The 19,730-nt window shown below is 44.5% G+C and overlaps 1 protein-coding gene across 2 annotated transcripts in view; it reads left to right on the top strand.

Moving 5' to 3' along the window:
• The window catches only part of PRR5L (proline rich 5 like), a 59,201-nt gene extending 40,100 nt beyond the window's left edge, over positions 1-19,101 (top strand). For both annotated transcript variants that reach the window (XM_075754733.1, XM_075754732.1), the window contains 4 exons: positions 2,055-2,146; positions 5,514-5,654; positions 7,125-7,251; positions 16,094-19,101. In XM_075754733.1, the coding sequence (XP_075610848.1) occupies positions 2,055-2,146; positions 5,514-5,654; positions 7,125-7,251; positions 16,094-16,476 (743 nt within the window). In that variant the 3' untranslated portion in view covers positions 16,477-19,101. The remainder of the gene's footprint in view (positions 1-2,054; positions 2,147-5,513; positions 5,655-7,124; positions 7,252-16,093) is intronic.
• The last annotated feature ends 629 nt before the right edge of the window (positions 19,102-19,730 follow it).

Raw genomic sequence — 19,730 nt, 5'->3', positions numbered from 1 at the left:
AACTATTCCGATATTTGTTTTAACATTATGAAAATTGAGTTTCTAGTCTGTAATAAGCTGAGAGCTGCTTGGGAGAAGTTCGCAGCTGCTCAGGTAGTTTGTGTAAGATGAAGTTTCTCAGGCAGACAGCAAAACCCTCTTCCTATGCCTCATTTTTTTGTGCCTAGTTTGAAGTAACACTGGATCCACTTTGCCCATGCGGGCTGGCATCTCTACAAGAGATGACTCATGGGCACCTTTCTTTCATGATGTGTAGGCTTGTTGCAGGTCTTGTGGTTACAGCAACAAGAACTTCTTGTACATGCTTCTTGGTTAGCTCTGTCTTCCTGGAAAATTTCTACTGTCCCACTACTCAGAGATGGAATAATGTTTCAGCTGCAGGGCATGGCAATGTTTTACTGTGTCTGTTTTTCAAATCACAGCCTCTTATTTTGACGTGTTTTTTCTTTATGCAGTCTGTCAGAATCTCTTTCAATGCCTGTAGGATTTGTGTTTTCTTGAAGAAACAAACCATTCCCCCTTCCCCTTCAGAAGGAGAAGTGATCTATGACACATGCCAAACTGTTGCAGTCCTGGGGAGGAGGCAGAGGAGGGAAAAAATTAAACATTCCATTAGTCTATTTCCTGTTGTCTTTTTCACTTACAGTTGGCAGTTTCTGGTAATGGGTAGCTGTTATGGGGGTGTTGGGTAGGTGCTTGTCTGCCTGCAGTTCCAGTTTTGAAGCTGGTGTCATACCTGATATGATGTAGCCTCCCTCTGAACCCCTCTGCAGTTGTCAGTGGGCTCTCTGCTTGAAAGGAAATGTCTACAGGACCTGGTCCTGCTGGCTCTCTGCTCTCTGGCCATGTTCTATGCAGCACAACCCATGATGGACAAGCACCGTGAAAACCCATGTGGAAGTCTACAGATGGGGAAAGCACTTCAGTGCACAGTGATAAGGCTCCTTTAAGTTGCAATTTTACGTGTGTTCCAGTTCCTCATGTAGGGCCTTTAAGTCACCTGGAGGCTGAGCCTCCAAAGCTGTCTTGAGCAGCTGTCTTTCATTACTGCTCCTTGAGTCTTGACTGCTTGTGAGCTCCAGCTGAGGCTCTGTGGAAGGTATCCTGGAAAATCCTTTTGTCAGAAACTTCTTTTATTAAACCTGGATCCATATTTGCACCTGAAATTTCTGGGGAAGATATATAAAACTTGAAAAAACATTGCAAACCTTTGGCCTTTGGGATGGGAAAAATCTAAAAAACTTAGAGGCTTTGGGCCAAAATGCTGAGAAACACACAGCTCTGTAAGTCAAGCCTATGAGCATAATTTAAAATGTCTATTCAAATGATTATGTTCAGTTAAGCATTTTTTGCTTTTGACCACAGTTGTATTCCTGTTATGGGAATCACAAGTTGCATAATTTAGTCTGCCTTCATTTTAAATACCCACCTAGATTTGGGGATGTTTGTTTGAGTTGGAGTCATATGAGGGGTGAGCACAGTGGATTTCATTTGGGAATCTTCCCAAGTGTCACATTTGTGAGGAGCATGGTGGCTTTGTGGCTCGTCAGGGTCCTGACTGCTGTGTCTGTGCTTGGGAGTGGGCGGATGCCGGAAGAGGCTCAGCTCTTGTAAATGGTCTCCCTGACTCAGTTGCTGCAGAACAATTGATGTTGGCTGTGACCTGCTGGTTTTCAGATTCAGCTGCTAATGTGTGGCCATGCTCCCACGCTAGTTGAGCATGCTAACTGTGAGCTGTGAGACTGCACAATCCTTTGCTGTGGAGTTAAAGCCTCCGGTCGAAGAGGGGCTTCACCCTTTTGTTGGAATTGGTCTCATGTTTTGCATAGTGCTGTCTTTGCAGTAAGCAACAGAGCAATTTATGGTCACAGCCCTGCATCTCTGTCAGTTAAGGGGAAGCTTAGCTGAGTAATGTCCAGTTTTGGACAGAAACTGTGAATGTGAAGTGTGGGCTTGTATTTCTTATTTGGGGAATTAGAGAGTAGTGGGAAAATTCAACTTAATTTTAGTGTCCCTGTCACTAAAGCTCTTGCTCCCAATCTCTGTCTTCGTAGGTGAGGATCGCATTGATGTCCTGTCTGAAATGTGGGATCACTATTTTACAGAGACTCTTCCTACACTCCAGGCAATATTCTACCCAGTCCAGGTAATCTTAATTATTTAATTCAGTCTTCAGTCAGGTGAGGCAATGTAACTGCAATGTCTGCTAACAGCACACGGAAACATCTCTTCTGTTCCAGCAGCACTGTTTGGCCACTGGCTAAAAAGATCTCAAAACCTTTAAACCAAATCTGGGAGGAAGCAGAGTTTGTCCAAGTCAGCATTAACTGTGTAAGAAGGACTGCTAAAATCTACTCGGCAAGCACAGTGTTTAGGGCTGAATTTATCCCCATTTGTCTACCCTCTGTCTGTGCTTAGCTAAGCTTGAACACTGGAACTACTGGACTATACCTAGTCTAGACTGAAGCTCTGGGCCGTTTGTATTTATAGTTCTTCTGTTTTTAAATACCTGGGACTCTGTTGGTGCAGATGACAACACTGAACCGAACTTGTCTTCAGAGGGACAAATCTGAAGACTAGATCGGGAGCAAATGTGTTTAACTTGCCCTAACTACTTTTGGAGGGCTTATGTCCCAATTGCACCTTTGGAAAATCCTCTGTTGGGTTTTTTGAAGCTTTAGTATGGGGACAAGTAAATCTATGGGTAGAGGATGAATGAATACCTTATGTAAGACCTGTGTACATCGGGTATTTTGAAAGCTGAGTATCCCATCAGAAGTGTTGAGCTGTATCATTTTTTAATGTAGTTCTAGTCAGTTTCCATATGAGCAGCTTAATTACCTTCCCAGCCTATTTTGATCTTCTCTTCCATCAGAGGAAAAGAAAAATGTACCTCATGAGGAGACTGACGTTCTTGGAAATGCTAGCCGCCTCTTCTTGACTTTTGCCTCTTCCACAAGACTTTCTTTCCAGAGCCTTTTAAAATTATTTTTTCTTTGTGTTGTTTGAAAGGCAGCAGGTAAAGCTCAAAGGTTGCCCTTTTCCTCTAATCCTATTAAAGCTGGCATTTCCTAAAAGAGAAAGGACTTCTGTAAAGTCAGACACTAACCTTTCTACTGTGTTTATTTTTATTCTTTCCTTGCTGCAGATGCTGAAAGGTAGGTGTTTGGCCGGTAAAACTGCGCAATTATAATATCCTCCCCTTCTCTCCTTTTGCAACTAATTCTCAGGGAGTGACCTAATCTATTTAGGCAGGGGTTTGTCTGCACTGCAGCTATCTGCACTGTGGAAACAGCTGAGCTAAGTGTGTGTTATACCCACTGATACTAATAATTCTGCCACTTAGCAGAAGAATCTGCTCCCCTGCTATTAAATATCTCTAATGAAAAACTGAACAGAAGTTACTGCACAGTGGGTGCAACTTTTGAAAGTCACTTGGTGGTAGTGGTGAAAGCGTGACTATGAGATGTTGAGATTCTTGGAAAACATAACTTTCTTACTGTATTTGTCTTGTCACAATATCTGAGTCACTCAAAAATATTTCATAGAAGCTATGAAGTTAGGGAAGTATTGCCATTTTATGGATAAGGAACTGAAAGGTATCAGACAGCATATTTAAAGCTTTGTAGGCACCTAAGTCCTACACAAATGTATGGATTTAAACCGCTTAAATACATCCAAGAATTTGACTCTGAGTAAGCAGTCTTAGTCTACAACAGAGAGAGCTGCTGGTGCAGCAAGAAATAAGAAATTGTTCTTATCCCAGGCCAGTGCCCTAATAACAAGATTAGGCTCTTCCTACAAATAGGGAACTGTATGTACCTATTGCTACAGTGTCACCACATGTGAAGAGAGCTCATCTAGTAAATGTCTTTCACCAAGTCACAGTTCTTCATGTGCCACTCGGTAGATGGGAAAGTCAATTTGTTGTTGGTTCTCCATCCTTATCTGCAAATGTCAACATGATTTTTTAGTTGTACTCTTCTGTGATCCCAGCAACTGCCCATTCAGAATGAAAGTAAGTCAGCCAAATGTGTGAGCATGTGTTACAGAAGGTAGTAACTAGAAGTACCTTCCTATCTCAGCTAAGTTCAAACCCGAGGCTCATAGCTGTTGCAGAAATACGACCTTTAAGCAGCCAAGTTGGTTAAATTGATGTACAGAGGGAAACTATGTAAACAGGTCACTGGCTTTTATATAGTTGCAGCTGTTGATGTAACTACTTGATGTGGAAAAAGAATAGCAAATCTTGTTTTGTTTGGCACGGCAAGATGTTTGCGTTTTGAAATGGGGTATGAAGTTAACTGGACTAAACTGCATGATATAAATAAAAAGTGAGCAGCTGCTGAAATATAGTTCAGAGATATGTACTGGTCTTTTCTAGACCTCTGAGTTTCTAAACATGCAGTGATAGTTTAAAACAGCAAAGTGCTTTCTTTTATTATGGCCAAGCTGCTCTCTAGACTATTGTTTTTAACTCATATTTACATATTGATGATGCTGTTAATTATGACATTAAACCCATTATGAAATAATGATTAACTGCTGTTATTTCCTTCCAGCTAAATATTAGCCATGTTGAGTGTGTTATGGAGACCATAAAACAGTTCCCAAACAGACCGTGGGGCAGAGATTAACATGCTGGGAAGAACAAGGGAAACTTTTCAGGCTGGAAAGTGGTGGGCAGGGCTGGGAGGAAAATTTCTGCTGTTAAGCTGCAGTGGGGCAAGAGAGAGACATGTGGATGTTAAGCACAGCAGAGGGAAAGGCAGTAATACCAGAATGCCAGATGGAGTCAAATGTATTTAAATAAATATGCTGAGAAATATTATAACATCTTCATCTGTTAATCCTGCTCACTAGTGTCACTGATGTAAAAAAATAACTGGGAGGACACGGAGCACCTGATGATTTCCTGTGGTGGAAATCAAAGGTTTTGCATTTTTAAATGATGCTTGCTACATGCAGTCTCGCTAGCTTTGCTGTAGCCTAAATCCTAAAATCTGTAATGGACTGAATTCTGGATTTTTGTCATACCAGCAAGGTCTAAAGTGCAGACATTGAACAAAAAGAGGATCCAACACAGACCAGAGGTAGGCTTAGTTAGGGAATACCAGTATCTTTCCCTCCAACTTTCTCTGGTTTCTCAGCTGAGTGGCAAAAGCAAGAGCTGCATCCATCCTGGGTTTTGGATGTTTGTGACCAAATTGGATGGCAGTTGGGTTTCATGAATACATAGTGTTTTGGTGAAATACAGGCCCATTTTTGGCTTCACTCCAAACCTAGTGGTGCCTCAGATGAGGTGTTACTCGTTTCAGAATTTGCGTGGGACAGAGACTGAAAGGGAAGCGACCAAAGAATACCATGAATCCTCAACCTGAGCAGCTGAGGGGTGCTTTGCCACAGCAGCAACAGGCAGGACAGACCCTTTCTGTCTGTGTGCATACATGTGTTGGTGCAATGCACACACGTCCCTTTACCAACTTTTGGATTTTGCCTTCTGTGTTTTTTAGGGTCAGGAGTTGACTATCCGTCAGATTGCACTTCTTGGCTTCAGAGACTTGGTCTTGCTAAAAGTAAAGTTGGAAGAAATTCTTCCTCTGGTCCAGACAAAGCTCCCAGCTTCCATTGTCCAGATGCTGTTAATTCTGCAGGTGGGAAAGCATCTTCTTTGTCTGACTCCACTTGGATATCTTGACCTCACTGAACTAATACAAACCCTGGAAAGGAGAGTGAGGAGAATAGAGGGTATGATCAAGGGAAAGTGATGTGTGCTTATTTGGGAGCTGTAAATGTAGAAATGAGAGCTGAATTTGAATGTCCTGAGCTTTCCTGGGAACAGGTAAGAATGTTGCTGTGAAAGGTCCGAGTTCTGCTCTTTGGTGTTTGTATTTTTCTTGGTACTTCTCCCCAGCTAGGAACAGTCTCAGGACTTTTTTTCACATAAATTTTCCTCTCCCAGCTTCTCTGAATGCCTCTTTGTGCCCAGGTTCTCCTGGTTTCTCAGCTTTGTGATGACAAGGCGAGTCTCCATCACAGTGGATTGTGGAATTTGAACAAACTGTGGCTGCTGGCTGCCTGACACCAGCCCCTCAGTGGCTGGGATGCTGACCCATGCCCATGAGAGGAGGAATATCTTTTTGCAGCAGGAAAAATGCCATATATCTTCCAAAGGCCTCTCCCAAGAGACCCAGAACTTCTGTGAGGACTATCCTCTTTATCCAGACCGCAAGAGAATATTTTCCAAGCATGCCAAATACAGCCAAGTATACCAACTCTTTTATCTTTTTATATTGCCCAACCTGACAAAATGTGCAAAATACCACATTACAGGTGACTGTTTGGGTTCCTTTCGCTTTTATTTCTTCTCCAATATACCTTATAGTGATGGGGAATGAAACTTCCTGAAGTACAACCAAAATTGCAGAATGGCTAAGCTGGTGTTTCCATATGAGTTCTTATTGTTTCCAGTCACCCAGACTGTAATAGCAGGAGATACTAAATTGCTACCTCAATTTCCCTGAAATATTTTAATAAAAGAATCTTGAGGGCAGAGAGGGTCTCAAAGCAATGCATTTGAAAAAGAAAAGCTTATTGAGGCTTTGCAGGAAGTTAAGTCTGGGAACGGTTTTTGAAATTACTGTTAGATTGGTTAGTGTTATCTACGATCTTCACAGCTGTAAGCTGAACTACAGAGGGTGTTTTTCCTGCAGTCCTGCCTAGGAAAAGAGCAGTGCTTTGCCCACAAGCTGTGCTAAGGCAGCTTATGTCTCTCTACAAAGAGACATTTTCTGGTAGAACTGCCCTGGTATAATTATATTGCTGTAGTTACATTGTGCAAATCATCAGTGTGAGCGTACCTTGTACCTTCCTATCCCTTGGTCAGAAAAAAGACAGCTAGCTGCTCGACATCCATAGGGTTATGGCTATGACTTGAATAAGGAGGTTGACCGGAATGACACCTGAATGTCCATTTGGGCTTATCAGCTGTGCTCCTCCAAATGGTCTACTGATATGGTTGGGATATTCCAGTACAGAGATATTTGACAGACCCCAGGCTTTACTCAAAAACCTTACTCAAAACTATGAAAGGGTAATGTCAACTTTTTATGTTTGAATTTCAGAGTGTCCATGAGCCTACTGGCCCCAGTGAGGGCTACCTACAGCTGGAAGAACTCGTCAAGCAGGTGGTATCGCCGTACTTGGGTTTGTGTGAGGATCACAGCTTCTCTGGTAGCACCTGCTTGCTTGGTAAGACATGCATATCGTACAGAAACTCTTGTTGGGGTACACAGGTTGGTTAATGTGAGGCAATGCACATTTCTACTAGAAAAGAAGACAGTCCGTGATGCCATGAGAGACAGAAAACAAAGGCCAAAATACTCTTGAGAAGATCGTGATTAATATGTTTCTGAATGTAAATTTTTGTGATGGGCTTTTCATTTTCCATGACTGAGTGAACTATTACTGCCCCACCACTGCACACACATGCACATGCAGTTTCCCCTTTCTCTGGAGATGGGCTGGATTTTAAAACTCCCTGGTCCATGCCTGATGTACTGCCCTCACCCCGGTGAGAGACCGCAAGCGGTGCTTTATGGCCTGATCTCCGTCCCTGCTTGCTAGCGTGCTTTGGCTGCCTGGGGTCTCAAGCTCACTGCTGCATCAGCCAGCTTCTGCAAACAGCAAAACTGATGGATGCTCATTCTGACAGATTACAGGGGTTCTTTTTGCATGGAGTCCTCATAGAATCATAGAATGGTTTGGGTTGGAAGGGACCTCAAAGATCATCTAGTTCCAACCCCCCTGCCATGGGCAGGGGACAGCCTCCACTAGACCACGTTGCCCAAAGCCCCATACAATCTGGCCTTGAACACTTCCAGGGAGGGGGCATCCACAGCCTTTCTGGACAACCTGTTCCAGTGTCTCACCACCCTCACAGTGAAGAATTTTTTCCTAATATCTAATCTAAATCTACCTTCTTTCAGTTTAAAGCCGTTACCCCTTGTCCTATCACTCCATGCCCTTGTAAAAAAGTCCCTCTCCAGCTTTCTTGTAGGCCCGCTTTAAGTATTATAAGGCTGCTATAAGGTCTCCCCGGAGCCTTCTCTTCTTCAGGCTGAACAACCCCAACTCTCTCAGCCTGTCTTCACAGGAGAGGTGCTCCAGCCCCCTGATCATCTTCGTGGCCCTCCTGTGGACTCACTCCAACAGGTCCATGTCTGTCTTGTCCTGGGGACCCCAGAGCTGGACACAGTACTCCAGGTGGGGTCTCACAAGAGTGGAGTAGAGGGGCAGAATCACCTCCCTTGACCTGCTGGTCACACTTCTTCTGATGCAGCCCAGGACACGATTGGCTTTCTGGGCTGCAAGTGCACATTGCCGGCTCATGTTGAGCTTCTCGTCAACCAACACCCCCAAGTCCATCTCCCTGGGGCTGCTCTCAATCCATTCTCCACCCAGCCTGTAGTTGTGCTTGGGATTGCCCCGACCCATGTGCAAGACCTTGCACTTGGCCTTGTGGAAATTCATGATGTTTGCTTGGGCCCACCTCCCCAGCCTGTCAAGGTCCCTCTGGATGGCATCCCTTCCCTCCAGCATGTCGACCGCACCACACAGCTTGGTGGTGTTGGCAGACTTGCTGAGGGTGCACTCGATCCCACTGTCCATGTCGCCAACAAAGATGTTAAACAGTGCCGGTACCAGTACCGACCCGTGAGGAATGCCACTCGTCACCGTTCTCCACTTGGACATTGAGCTGTTGATCACAACTCTTTGAGTGTGACCATAGCCAATTCCTTATCCACCAAGTGGTCCATCTGTCAAATCCATGTTTCTCCAATTTAGAGACAAGGATGTTGTGTGGGACAGTGTCAAATGCTTTGCACAAGTCCAGGTAGATGATGTCAGTTGATCTTGCCTTATCCACCAGTGCTGTAAGTCCATTGTAGAAGGCCACCAAATTTGTCAGGCATGATTTGCCCTTAGTGAAGCCAAGTTGGCTGTCACCAATCACCTCCTTATTTTCCATGTGCCTCAGCAGAGTTTCCAGGAGGGTCTGCTCCATGATCTTGCTGGGCACAGAGGTGAGACTAACTGGTCTATAGTTCCCCAGGTCTTCCTTTTTTCCATTTTAAAAATGGGGGTTATGTTTCCCCTTTTCCAGCCAGTGGGAACTTCACCGGACTGCCACGATTTCTCAGATATGATGGATAGTGGCTTGGCCACTTCATCCACCAGTTCCTTCAGGACCTGCAGATGCAGATGCATCTCATCAGGTCCTATGGACTTGTGCACCTTCAGGTTCCTTAGATGGTCTCAAACTTCTCCTACAGTGGGCAATTCTTCATTCTCCCCGTCCTTGTCCCTCCAACAGATGTTGGGGTAATTCATGTCCCCCATGAGGACCAGGGCTTGTGAACGTGAGGCTGCTCCTATCTGTCTATAGAGAGCCTCATCTGCTCGGTCTCCCTGGTCAGGTGGCCTGTAGCAGACCCCCACTATAGTGTCACCTGTCCCTGCCCTCTCTTTAATCCTGACCCATAAGCTCTCAGTGGGCTCCTCACCCATTCCCAGGCAGACCTCCAATGCACTCCAGCTGGCCATTGACATAGAGGGCGACAGCCCTCCTGATCTGCCCTGTTTGTCCTTTCTAAAGAGCCTGTATCCTTCCATCCTAACACTGCAGTCACAGGAGCCATCCCACCACATCTCCGTGATGCCAATGAGATCATAGCCCTGCAGGTGTGCGCACATCTCCAACTCCTCTTGTTTATTCCCCATGCTATGTGCGTTTGCATAGAGGCATTTCAGTTGGCCCCCCCATGAAGCTGACTTACTGGCTGGAGTGGCTGGAATTCCTTTGAGGTACTTTACCAGTGTTTTCTTGTTGGTTCCTATTACCTCAGGAGCCCGTGGCTCATCTGTGTAAGACTCCAAGTGTGCTGCAGTGTATCTGGCATGTCTCTGAGCAACAGGCTGAGGGCCATCGCTAGCAGCCTGTCCTTCTAACCTTGGCATGTCATCCTGCAGCTTGTCACAGGCAAGCCTTCCTTCCATCTGAGGACTCTGGAAAAAAAAGTAAATCTGTGTTTAAACTGTGGATAAATGGGTTTAGGTCAGAGAACTGGTACTTCACTTCAGGAAGAGGATGCCTACAGTGAAAAAATTCTCCATGTATGATCCAGGAGCTCTGCTTTCACATGTGGCCAGCCAGAAGAGATTGGCTAGCTAAGAAATGGATGTTGTGATACTGATTTGATAGTCAAGAAGATTTAAATAGAACAAGTGAAGAAAGCTCCAATCTCTCTCTGGTTTTATGAGCTTTAGCCTTTGCTTCAATGCAAATTGTAGCAAGCAGGAGACACACAACTTGTCTTGTACTACACATTAGCAGCACAAGGGAAAAGGTGGTCTTGTGGTAGAAGTACTTATCAGGACTCAGATGATCTGTGCCTGTAACAAACTCATGGCATCACTTTAGGCAAACTGTGGCTCAGGGTTTTTGTTCTTGTGGTTGGTTGGCAATTAAATATCTTTTATGCAAGTGAATATGATTGTATAGTTCAGCATTAATTTGCAGACCTGATCCTGAGGCTAAATCTAGAATGCATCTCCCGGTAAAGGTTGAGCTTTGACAAATTTGATTGTTTTGCTCTTTATGGACATCTGCATGCTGCTGGGATATTTTGAAAGGTAGCTACCTGACCTGTACTGAAGTTTCTAGCCATTGTGGATTTCCACCAGATGAACAAGGCATTAGTGTCATTAGAAAAAAAATTTCACATGAGCTAGCCTTGTAAACTTTATGTGCCTTAAAATCATTGTATGTACTTTGATTTTAGCTGTCATTTATTTGTGTCTATTTCCGAGGTGGCCTTTTGCCCCTGCTCCACCCTGTTCTGAGCAGGAGGAAAGTACCGACTTGTGTTTGCATTACATAACATAGACAGCAGAGCAGCACTTTTCTGCAAATAATCTTGATATTTTCAAAGTGCTGCTGTGGTGGTGGTTTCTTTTCCTTGACTCCCACTTCTAATCAAACTTCTTTGTCTTCCTCTCTCCCTCTTTCTGTCACCTTTCTGCTTTCTCAGAACCAGTTTATTCTCTCACTGGGCAGCCTGTAATGATGCTGAAGCCCAGTATCTTTCCTGCAGTAGCTTTTTTGAAATGCACTGTTGGCCTTTGGGTATGCTTGCATTCTCAATGGATACTGTGGAGGCCAAATTGCCGTCTGGACAGGAATCTTCAAGATGAACAAGCGTTGAGAAGTGCGAGTGAAGGTGTCTGATCACAGCTGTGAATACACATAAGGCTTCAGTCTGCAAGGCTGCTGTATCTTAAACTTGAAGTGAGGAGTGCAGCAGGGATAGGTGTGAAAGGGGAGAGGACAGCTCACAGAGGGGTTCTTAGAAGGCAGCATCCCCACCTGCTCTTCTGTTACCACTCCGCTTGCTTTGCCCATGTAAATTAGCCATAACCTGCATTATAATGATGGAGTGTGCTGAAGGGATCCAGTTGTCTAAGAAACAATGTTCAAATTGGGAATAGGGAAAAAGATAAAACATTCACCCTATTCCCCCAATGTATTAAACCTAACATCACTGCTGATTTGAGTTTGCTTGCAAAAAATCCCTTAAAAACTCCTCCCAGTTTATGTTCCTGGCCAAAACACACCAAAATAGAAATAAAATTTCTAGCTAAACTGTGCATGACAACTCCCTTAAGAGACTGTGTTTTGTGACTAAGAAAGTAAAGGGAGAAAAGTAAAGCAATAAATGAATGTTCAGCATGTAGCCTGATTTTTACCTGATTCTGAACATAAAGGATTTTAATTTTTTTGCACAAAAATAATCTATGGCTTTTTTTTTTTTCCTCAAAAGAGTCAGGTCATCCCTCCCCTGAAGAGGATAAACACTGGGAAACTCCTCACTCTCCATCTCTCTATTTCACTACCTGGTCAGTCATATGTGAGCCATCCCTGTAGCTAACCTGCTCTTATAAACTTCCACTGAGGGAGGGTCCTCAACTCCTCTGTGCAGATTCTTGCAGCTCTCACCCTTGGTATTAGAAAGCATTGCTTAATGTCTTAAGGATGTCTTTGTTACTGTTGTGGACAGAAAATATGAGCAGAGCAGGTCTTAACTGAATTAGCAAATTCAGAAGTCAAAAGCCAGACCTGTTTCCTCAGTCAAGCTGAAGACTGAGTAGCCTTAATAGATGGTGACTAAACTGCTTTTTGTCTTCTTGTGTTAGTTAAACAACACCCAGCCTCCTGTAACTGCTCAGGCAATCCTTCCCAGTCCTACCTCTTAGAGCTCCCACTTCAGCAAAAACGTTTGCTGGTGGGGGAAGAACGAAGAATTCTTCTAACTTCTTCCACTGAGTGCCACCAGCTCTGTCATGCGTTTCCAGCACATTTCACTGAAGTCCTACCCAGTTTGCTGTGACAGCAGGATACTGGACCATTCCTGTGCTGCTGTGAAGCTGGATAATTCCTGTGGCTACATCAGATAAAATTTGAGCACTTTGTCCTTTAACCTCTTTAATTTATTTCATACCACCACCTTTCTCCTCCCTCCTCTGTCCCAACTTCTGTGAAATTTTATGGTCAGGGATTGACACAGATGAAGGTCTAGGTTATCAAAGGCAGTCAGATACTTAAACAGTTGGGTTTCCAAGTCCACCAGTGAAGTGCTAGTGTTGTCCTGGTTGGTGGGTAAGACTGCGGTAAGAGGAGTGGGAGGGGAGTTTCGGTATTTTTCAGAACTGGCCTTTTCTGTCACTTGGTTAACTCTTCTGCTGTCTACCACAGTGTTTCACATTCGGCTGTATCTGAAGCACAGTGTCTGTTTGAGCAGCACCCTTATCTCAAAAGATTGTGGTGGCAAGAAGAGTATGGTGAAATGCTGCTATTTCTGGGACAGAAAATAGTCATTTGACTGTGACAAAATAGAAGAGAGGAGAAGAGTTAAAGTTTAGTTTGTCCAAACTAAAGTATGCAGTGGGGATAAACGGTTATTGATTTCTTGCCTACTTAAAAAACATGCCATGTGAATGCTGACTAAATGTGGGTCTACTTTTAGCATAAATATGCTCATGCTGGTAACCAGCTGCATAGTTTAGGTGAACAGCAGCTGTTCCATAGCAACACGAGCCCCAGCGCACACTGCCTGCATGTCCATCCAGATTCCTGGGTGGGCTTGCAACCTCTGCTCAGTTCTGGGCTCAGTTCATTGCAGGGTATCTGGATTACAGTAGTAACTTCAGTATAGTCAAACTCAAGACCTTTGTTTTATTTTTGCACGCAGGAGGCGGTACAATGCTCCTGTTGCCGTGCTGGTATAGGTCTGTGGGGAAGAGTGTGGTCTTCAGAACTACTCTTGGTGTTTCCTTTGATACCAGCGGGATTTTACAGTCTCCCCATCCAGGTTCTGATTCTAGTCAAAAGCTGAATGATGTCAGACTTTGAAACACTGACATGTGCATCAGCTCTTTGCAGTCTGCTAGTCAGTATATGTATGTACACACCCATGGAAACATGCACACAAGTACATATATCGTGTATAAGCCTGTGAAATGATGAATAAAGATTGGGTACCATGGTAGTTGATGTAACTAATGATACTAGTTGACCATTTTACCACAGCAGCCAAAGACGTTACAGAATAGGATCTCAGGATCTCTTTGCCAGTTCATGTGAAGGCAGGGTCTCCAGGCTGGACAGGAATAAATTTATATTATTGCTTTCTACAGTATGCTTGCTCTTAGTGGACTTTAATCTTTCAGATCATCAGGCTTTGCTCTTTCAGTAGCACTAAAAGTTTACACACAAAACTGGCACTTTTTTCTCATGGGAATATTTTTATTTATTAAGTGAACGTCAGGCCACGGACATGATTTTTCTTTTTCCTGTGTATCCTGGCTTTCTGGGAGGGGCTGCAAGCTGTCCTTGTTTAAATGAAGCATGTTTTAATTTTGAATGTGTTGTATAGGAGCAGAGGAGAACAAAGATTCAGCCCTTGCCTACAAAATCTGCAGCTGTGGAGTTTGGAAAATCTGCAGCATTTTCCATGACTCAGTTCAGTTTAATCTCCTTAGACCTCTCTAGTTAGCTAAGACACGTCTACACATCTGAAGCCACTGCATGATAGACATAACGTAAATATTAAACCATGGGATAGGGGAGTGCAATGAACCATTACCCCAGGAGGCTACTAAGCTGCTCAGCCCAAGAGCTGAACAGCTCTTAAAAGATGTCTGATTTCATAATGAGATAGGAGATGGGCAGCTAAATGTGTTTAAAGATCTCAGCCTGGGTTGGTCACATTGCAAGTATGTAACTGCCCCCACCACTGGCTTTTCTCTTTTAGTATCAATACTTCACTTTGTTCACAGAATTCAGAAATAAAGAAGCCCCAATAAGTAGTGGTGAAGGTGGAGAAGCAGCTACTGCTAATGACACCAGTGTTATTTCGGCCCGGTCTTCGCTGGGGTAACTTTCCAAGACCCAGGGACAGCCTGCAGCAGAACGCTAATGCAGTGCGCAGGTTTTGGTGATGCTGGCGCTGTGCTAGGATGCTCGCCTGCTGCTGCCCTGCCTGCCACTGCCGACAGAACTGCAAGGAGGGGTACAGAATGGAAGGCTGCTTGTGTGCTTCCCCCTTAAATGACTTTTTCCCAATGCCCTCCAACACTACAGCTTGCTGTGGCTTGAGCTGCAGATGGCACCTAAAGAGTATATTCACTGTAACCAGCCTCAAAAATTATTTGTGCGTACTCTTAAGCATGAAACAAACCATTTTGAATGAATGTATTACTGGCAGCAGCGGGGTGAAGTGTTGTCATAGCTTGGCTGCTGACAATGGTGGAGTTTTGGCTGCTTATCCGTTCCTCCCTGCAAGAATATAGAGTTTGTTTTCTACTTTTCTTCCTGATGCAAGCTTTCAAAACTCTTTTTTAACCTTCAGTGACAAGTGTTTTACTTTGCATTTTGTTACTCTCTCTCTTATGCTCTGCAGTCTTGGTGGAAGTATTTTACATAGTTTAAAGGATTCTGACTTTATGAAATGAGACCCTGCGCTTCAAGGAAGTTGGTGAGAAACAGAGAGACAGGTAGGGAATAGCTTTATCAGCTGCTTCAGGGTGTTTAACACCACATGGCAATGCTGCACGGTGGTGGAAGACAGTGGGTGAAAAGTAATACTGTCTGATTCATCCTGCTCAGGAGTGAATTACAGCAAGCCAAGGCACAAACTCAGACCCCTGCTTTTCTTAAAGCTTTCAGTGTCAGAATTGAAATGGTGCTTCATTATTTGGGGCTAGGGACTGCATCTTGGGTTTGAGTTTTTAAACCAGGTTTGAGTTTTAAACCTTAATGTTTTTGCTGAGCAAATTGTAGACCCTGCGCCCATCAATTCTTGTCACCGCCCTCACCTGTGCTCTGCAAGTACTTCCCTTCTCTTCTGTGCCTTACCCTTGGGCTGTTGTGGGCTGTTGCTGTGCTTTTTCTTGCATAATCTTTAAAAAATACAGTGGGATAATGCTAGCAGAACCAACTTTCCCTAGGCAGCTGTGGAGGCAGCACAATGTAAGCATCAGGAATTTCATGTTGACACCAGCTAACGGCATCACCTGAGAGAAATTTTCCAGAGAAAGGGATGGCAACTCAGGTCCTCACTGAATGTTTCTTTGGGAACTTGTGCCACTTTAGTGTCACCAATTTTAGTGAACCTGCACATGAGAGCTCCTACTTGGTCCTCACCCCCTGGGTAAGAGAGAAGACCATTAGGATGATGAAGAAAGTCCCTTTGCTGCACTGGTTACTTTTTGGCTCGCTTCTCTCGCAGGCAGCAGCACCATTGCCTTACAGCAGGATGGGAGGTGTCTCCTTACTGGGGGAGAGGCAGACCTCCTTTCCAAACCCCCAGCAATATGAAATAATTAGTACCTGACTGTTCCCCTGTGGTAACGAGGTGGGATGCCCTGTGTCTGCACACTGAGTCCTCTGTGTTCCCTGAGGCCAGCCCTAGCAGTTTGGGTGATGCTTTGTCTGTGCCCTATTGACCTTTCCTGCTTCCTTTTTCTCTTCTAGAGAGACGGTACTCCCGATCCCGTCTTAAGACTGGTGTACTGAATTATTCGTCTCATGTGGTGACGAGCCGGCAGCCCAGCGAGATGGCCCTGACCCCACTGACAGAGCAGGAGGGTGAGGCTTACCTGGAGAAATGTGGTAGCATCCGTCGTCACACTGTTGCCAATGCTCACTCAGATATTCAGCTCCTGGCAATGGCCTCCATGATGCACACAGGAATGGTGACTGAGGAGTCAGACAGTACTGACAAATGCCTCCTCCTGCAGCCCAGTTTTAGCCACAGGCAGTGCTCCAGTGAGCCCAGTATTGCTGATGGGCCAGAGGGAGTCATGGCAGCAGGTAGGCAGGACCCTGCAGAGCTGAACTGCACATCAGTCAGCTAGAAGAAGTCTTGCTGAGGAGAGAAGAACTGTATGCACTAATCTGGACAAAGTGTTGTGTCATCCCTGCTGGGAAAAAAGAGAAAAATTTGAGTTTTGCTCATGTCATTGAAATGGCCTTGAGGGATCTTACGTCTTTTTGGGAATGCTCTCTATGCTTGTTTTCCTTGCTTGTCTGGGATCATTGTTGATGGAGGTACCAGGCTGCTCCCAAATGAGCACTGAGGGCTGCAAAGGCTTTGCTGTTGAACAGCACAGTCTATTGTCTGTAATGTTTCTTCCTCTGCCAGACCAAGCCCTTTGGCCTCAGGTTTCCTTCTGTTTTTTTGGTGTGATACAAATTAGCCTCTTTCTGCTTTTCTTCATCTTTCCCATTTTTGAGCTGCTTGTTTGCTCTTTGTTGCTGTAGCAGAGAGCACTGTGCTAAATGTTCACTATTTTCCTGGTGATGGCTGAGGACTGCATTTTTCTCTTTTAAAGTTGAACTCAGGGATGAAACCATTTACATCCTGCAGAAATATTTGCTCAGGTGGCTTGTGAGAGAAGGAGATCCTTTACCTTTGCCTCCCATGGGCATGGATGAAAAGTCCAAATCTGAACAAATCAGACTTTTTTTTCCCCAGACCTGAGGAGAACTGACTATCCATGGAGTCCCAGCTGAGTACTTTATATGTACTTTATTTGGTTCCAGTCATATCTTTGGGGGTGATGGTGTAAAATTGGGTGCAAAGGAGGGGTGGGCGTGTAAATTGGGGACAAAATATAGTCCTGACCATCTTGGTGTTTGGCATCAATTTGCCCTCAAAATTTTGGTGGTGGTAGGGCTACAATAAAAGGAGAAATCTAAATGGATTCCTTTGGGAAGGAGACTCTGGGCAGAGCCTGCACTTGTGTACGAGACATAAAGGTGCTTCTCGGAACTGGGCCGTCGTGATTCCAGACCAGGAGGTGACGAACCGGATTTCATCCTTGGGCTGCTCTGGTACTTTTAGCACTTGCAGATTTCATGAGACCAAAGATAACTAGTGGAGCATAGAAAGGAGTCCTGTCTCGGTAGTGTATTCATGAAGTGCTCCTGACCTCCAGTGGTATCTGACTCAGCGCAGTGTTGCTTTTAAGATAAAGCAAGGGGTTTTTGCAGTCTTTGTTTTTGTGTTTGTTTTGAAGATTAGGAGTGGGTCCAATTTGCAAGTGTCTGTCTCAGGCACTGCAGCCTGCAGTGTCTGCTTTGTGGCATCACTTGGTACTCAAATGCTGCTTCTGTGGGAACAGAATCAATCTGTTTGAGCAGTCCCCTGGGATACTCTGCTGATGTCTTGCTAAGCAGATTTGCAAGTGTAATTACAGGCTTAGAGGTGAACTGAAATGCTGCCTTAAATGTCAAATCCCATTAAAAATATGGATATAACACCACTGCCACTTGAATCTAGTCCCTATGCTACTGACTGTAAATAAATCTGTCTTGACAAGGAAACAGAAGTTTAGGACGAGCCTTCAGGATGGTTTTTTGCATACTATGACATTAACTGCAGAATTTGCCCTGCTTCTGTTGGGCATTAAGCATCTTCTGCTCCACTGGCTGCACCAAAAGTACAGCTCCCACCTGTCAGGATTTGACCTTAGTAGCATGTGCAGCAAAAAGAAAACAGATTATTATTTGGTAACAAAGCATCGGAAATAGCAGTGATAAGCACAAGTCACACTGCCTTTGTAAACAAGGGTGTTGCTTTGTCTCCTGTGGTTTGCAAATGTTGAAAGAGATACTTGAAAGGGCCTGCATTTTTTTGCAGTCATCTACGGCACCCTAGCTGTTGGTCTTTGTGGAAATGTGGAGTGTTTTGATCACCAGCTGTGTGTACATGTTGAAGAACAGAGATTTAGTTGTGCTGGTTGTCTCTTCCTTGGAGCATGCACAGTCCAGCGGAGGCCAGCAAAATGTGGGTTTAAGCAGTCTTCCCTTCAGATGGATTCTAGGATAAATTGCCCTCCTATTCATAAATTGGATTGACCAGGCCAACTTATTTGTTGTCATCTGCCGCAGGGTGGCCATGGATTGTGGTGGAGCTTCAGAATGTCTGTGGTGACAGCCAAACCTAGTAGACCATGCTGGTCTCACCTTGGCATGGTCCCCCCAGCGTGGGGCAGATAATGGCATCCTGCTCAAAAGGAGTTTCTGTGGCCCCTTGCAGTGATTTAAAGCCTTCTCTTAGTCACAGTGGGGCATGTGGGGAAGTGATCACCCTGCAGCATTTCAGTTCACTCTTATGAATGCTTTTCTTCTATTTCTCTAACCCATTTGCCTTCTGTAAATACCTAAACCGTTTGGATTAGTAAGCAGTGCCCTCTTTTATGGTGAAAATTAGAATGATTTATTTATTTCCTGACATATTCTTGGATCATCTCTAGGGCTAATAGAAATCAATTCCTGGTTTTAACTTGAATTTTGTTTTGTTTTACATGTATGTATAATTTGAATTATTTTGATTTTGTGTCTGTTACTTTGCAAAAATTTGCACTAAGCCACTCTGAATCATGCACTTCCCCAGTTGTTTTGGATTTTAGGGAGAATTAAAGCTGGTGGCTTTACTTTGTAAACTGAAGTAAACAAAACTTGTTCTGTAAACTACACTGAGGGTCTGGTCACGAGCACCACTTTTACAGCCTTGTGAGATGCACAAGCCTCTGCAAGCCTGTACCTTTTACAGGCAGACTGGGTGAACCTGGAAGTGGTTGGAAAGATGCGCCCTGCAGCTGCCATGACGGCAGTGCAAGGCTGGCCATGGAGGCAGACCTGGGGGCAGCACTGAGTGGCTGCTCTCTGCTGAGGATGCTCTCAGCCTGCAGAGGCTCAGTCCCCTGGAAGCGAAAAGCAAAGACTTTGTCCCCAGGCCAGAGCTGTGGTGTGAGAATCACTTGCATTTTGGATACAGGGTTCTGGTCTGGCATTACACTACTTTTTGCCACTCGCCATGTCACACAGCCATGACAGGGGCACAGGGCAGGTCTTTTCTACCCTCATGGTCAACCACATGAGAAAACCTCCTGTAAGACCTGTCAGAGTGGGAAGAAGGAATTTCTCTTACCACCTCCCAAAGTCTGTCTTGTTACCTTCTAACTGGATAATTACCTAGATTGAGTCACTTCCCATCACACCGAATCTGTCTTCTCTTTTTTACTCTGTCTCCTCTTCTTAAGGTAAGTGATTTATTCTCTGTGTCCATACAAGTCTGTCATAAACTTACTGAGAGGCCCTCAGG

The sequence above is a fragment of the Balearica regulorum genome, chromosome 5 (genome assembly GCF_011004875.1).
Source record: "Balearica regulorum gibbericeps isolate bBalReg1 chromosome 5, bBalReg1.pri, whole genome shotgun sequence".
Lineage (NCBI taxonomy): Eukaryota > Metazoa > Chordata > Aves > Gruiformes > Gruidae > Balearica > Balearica regulorum.
This window is presented reverse-complemented; position numbering and strand designations above follow the sequence as displayed.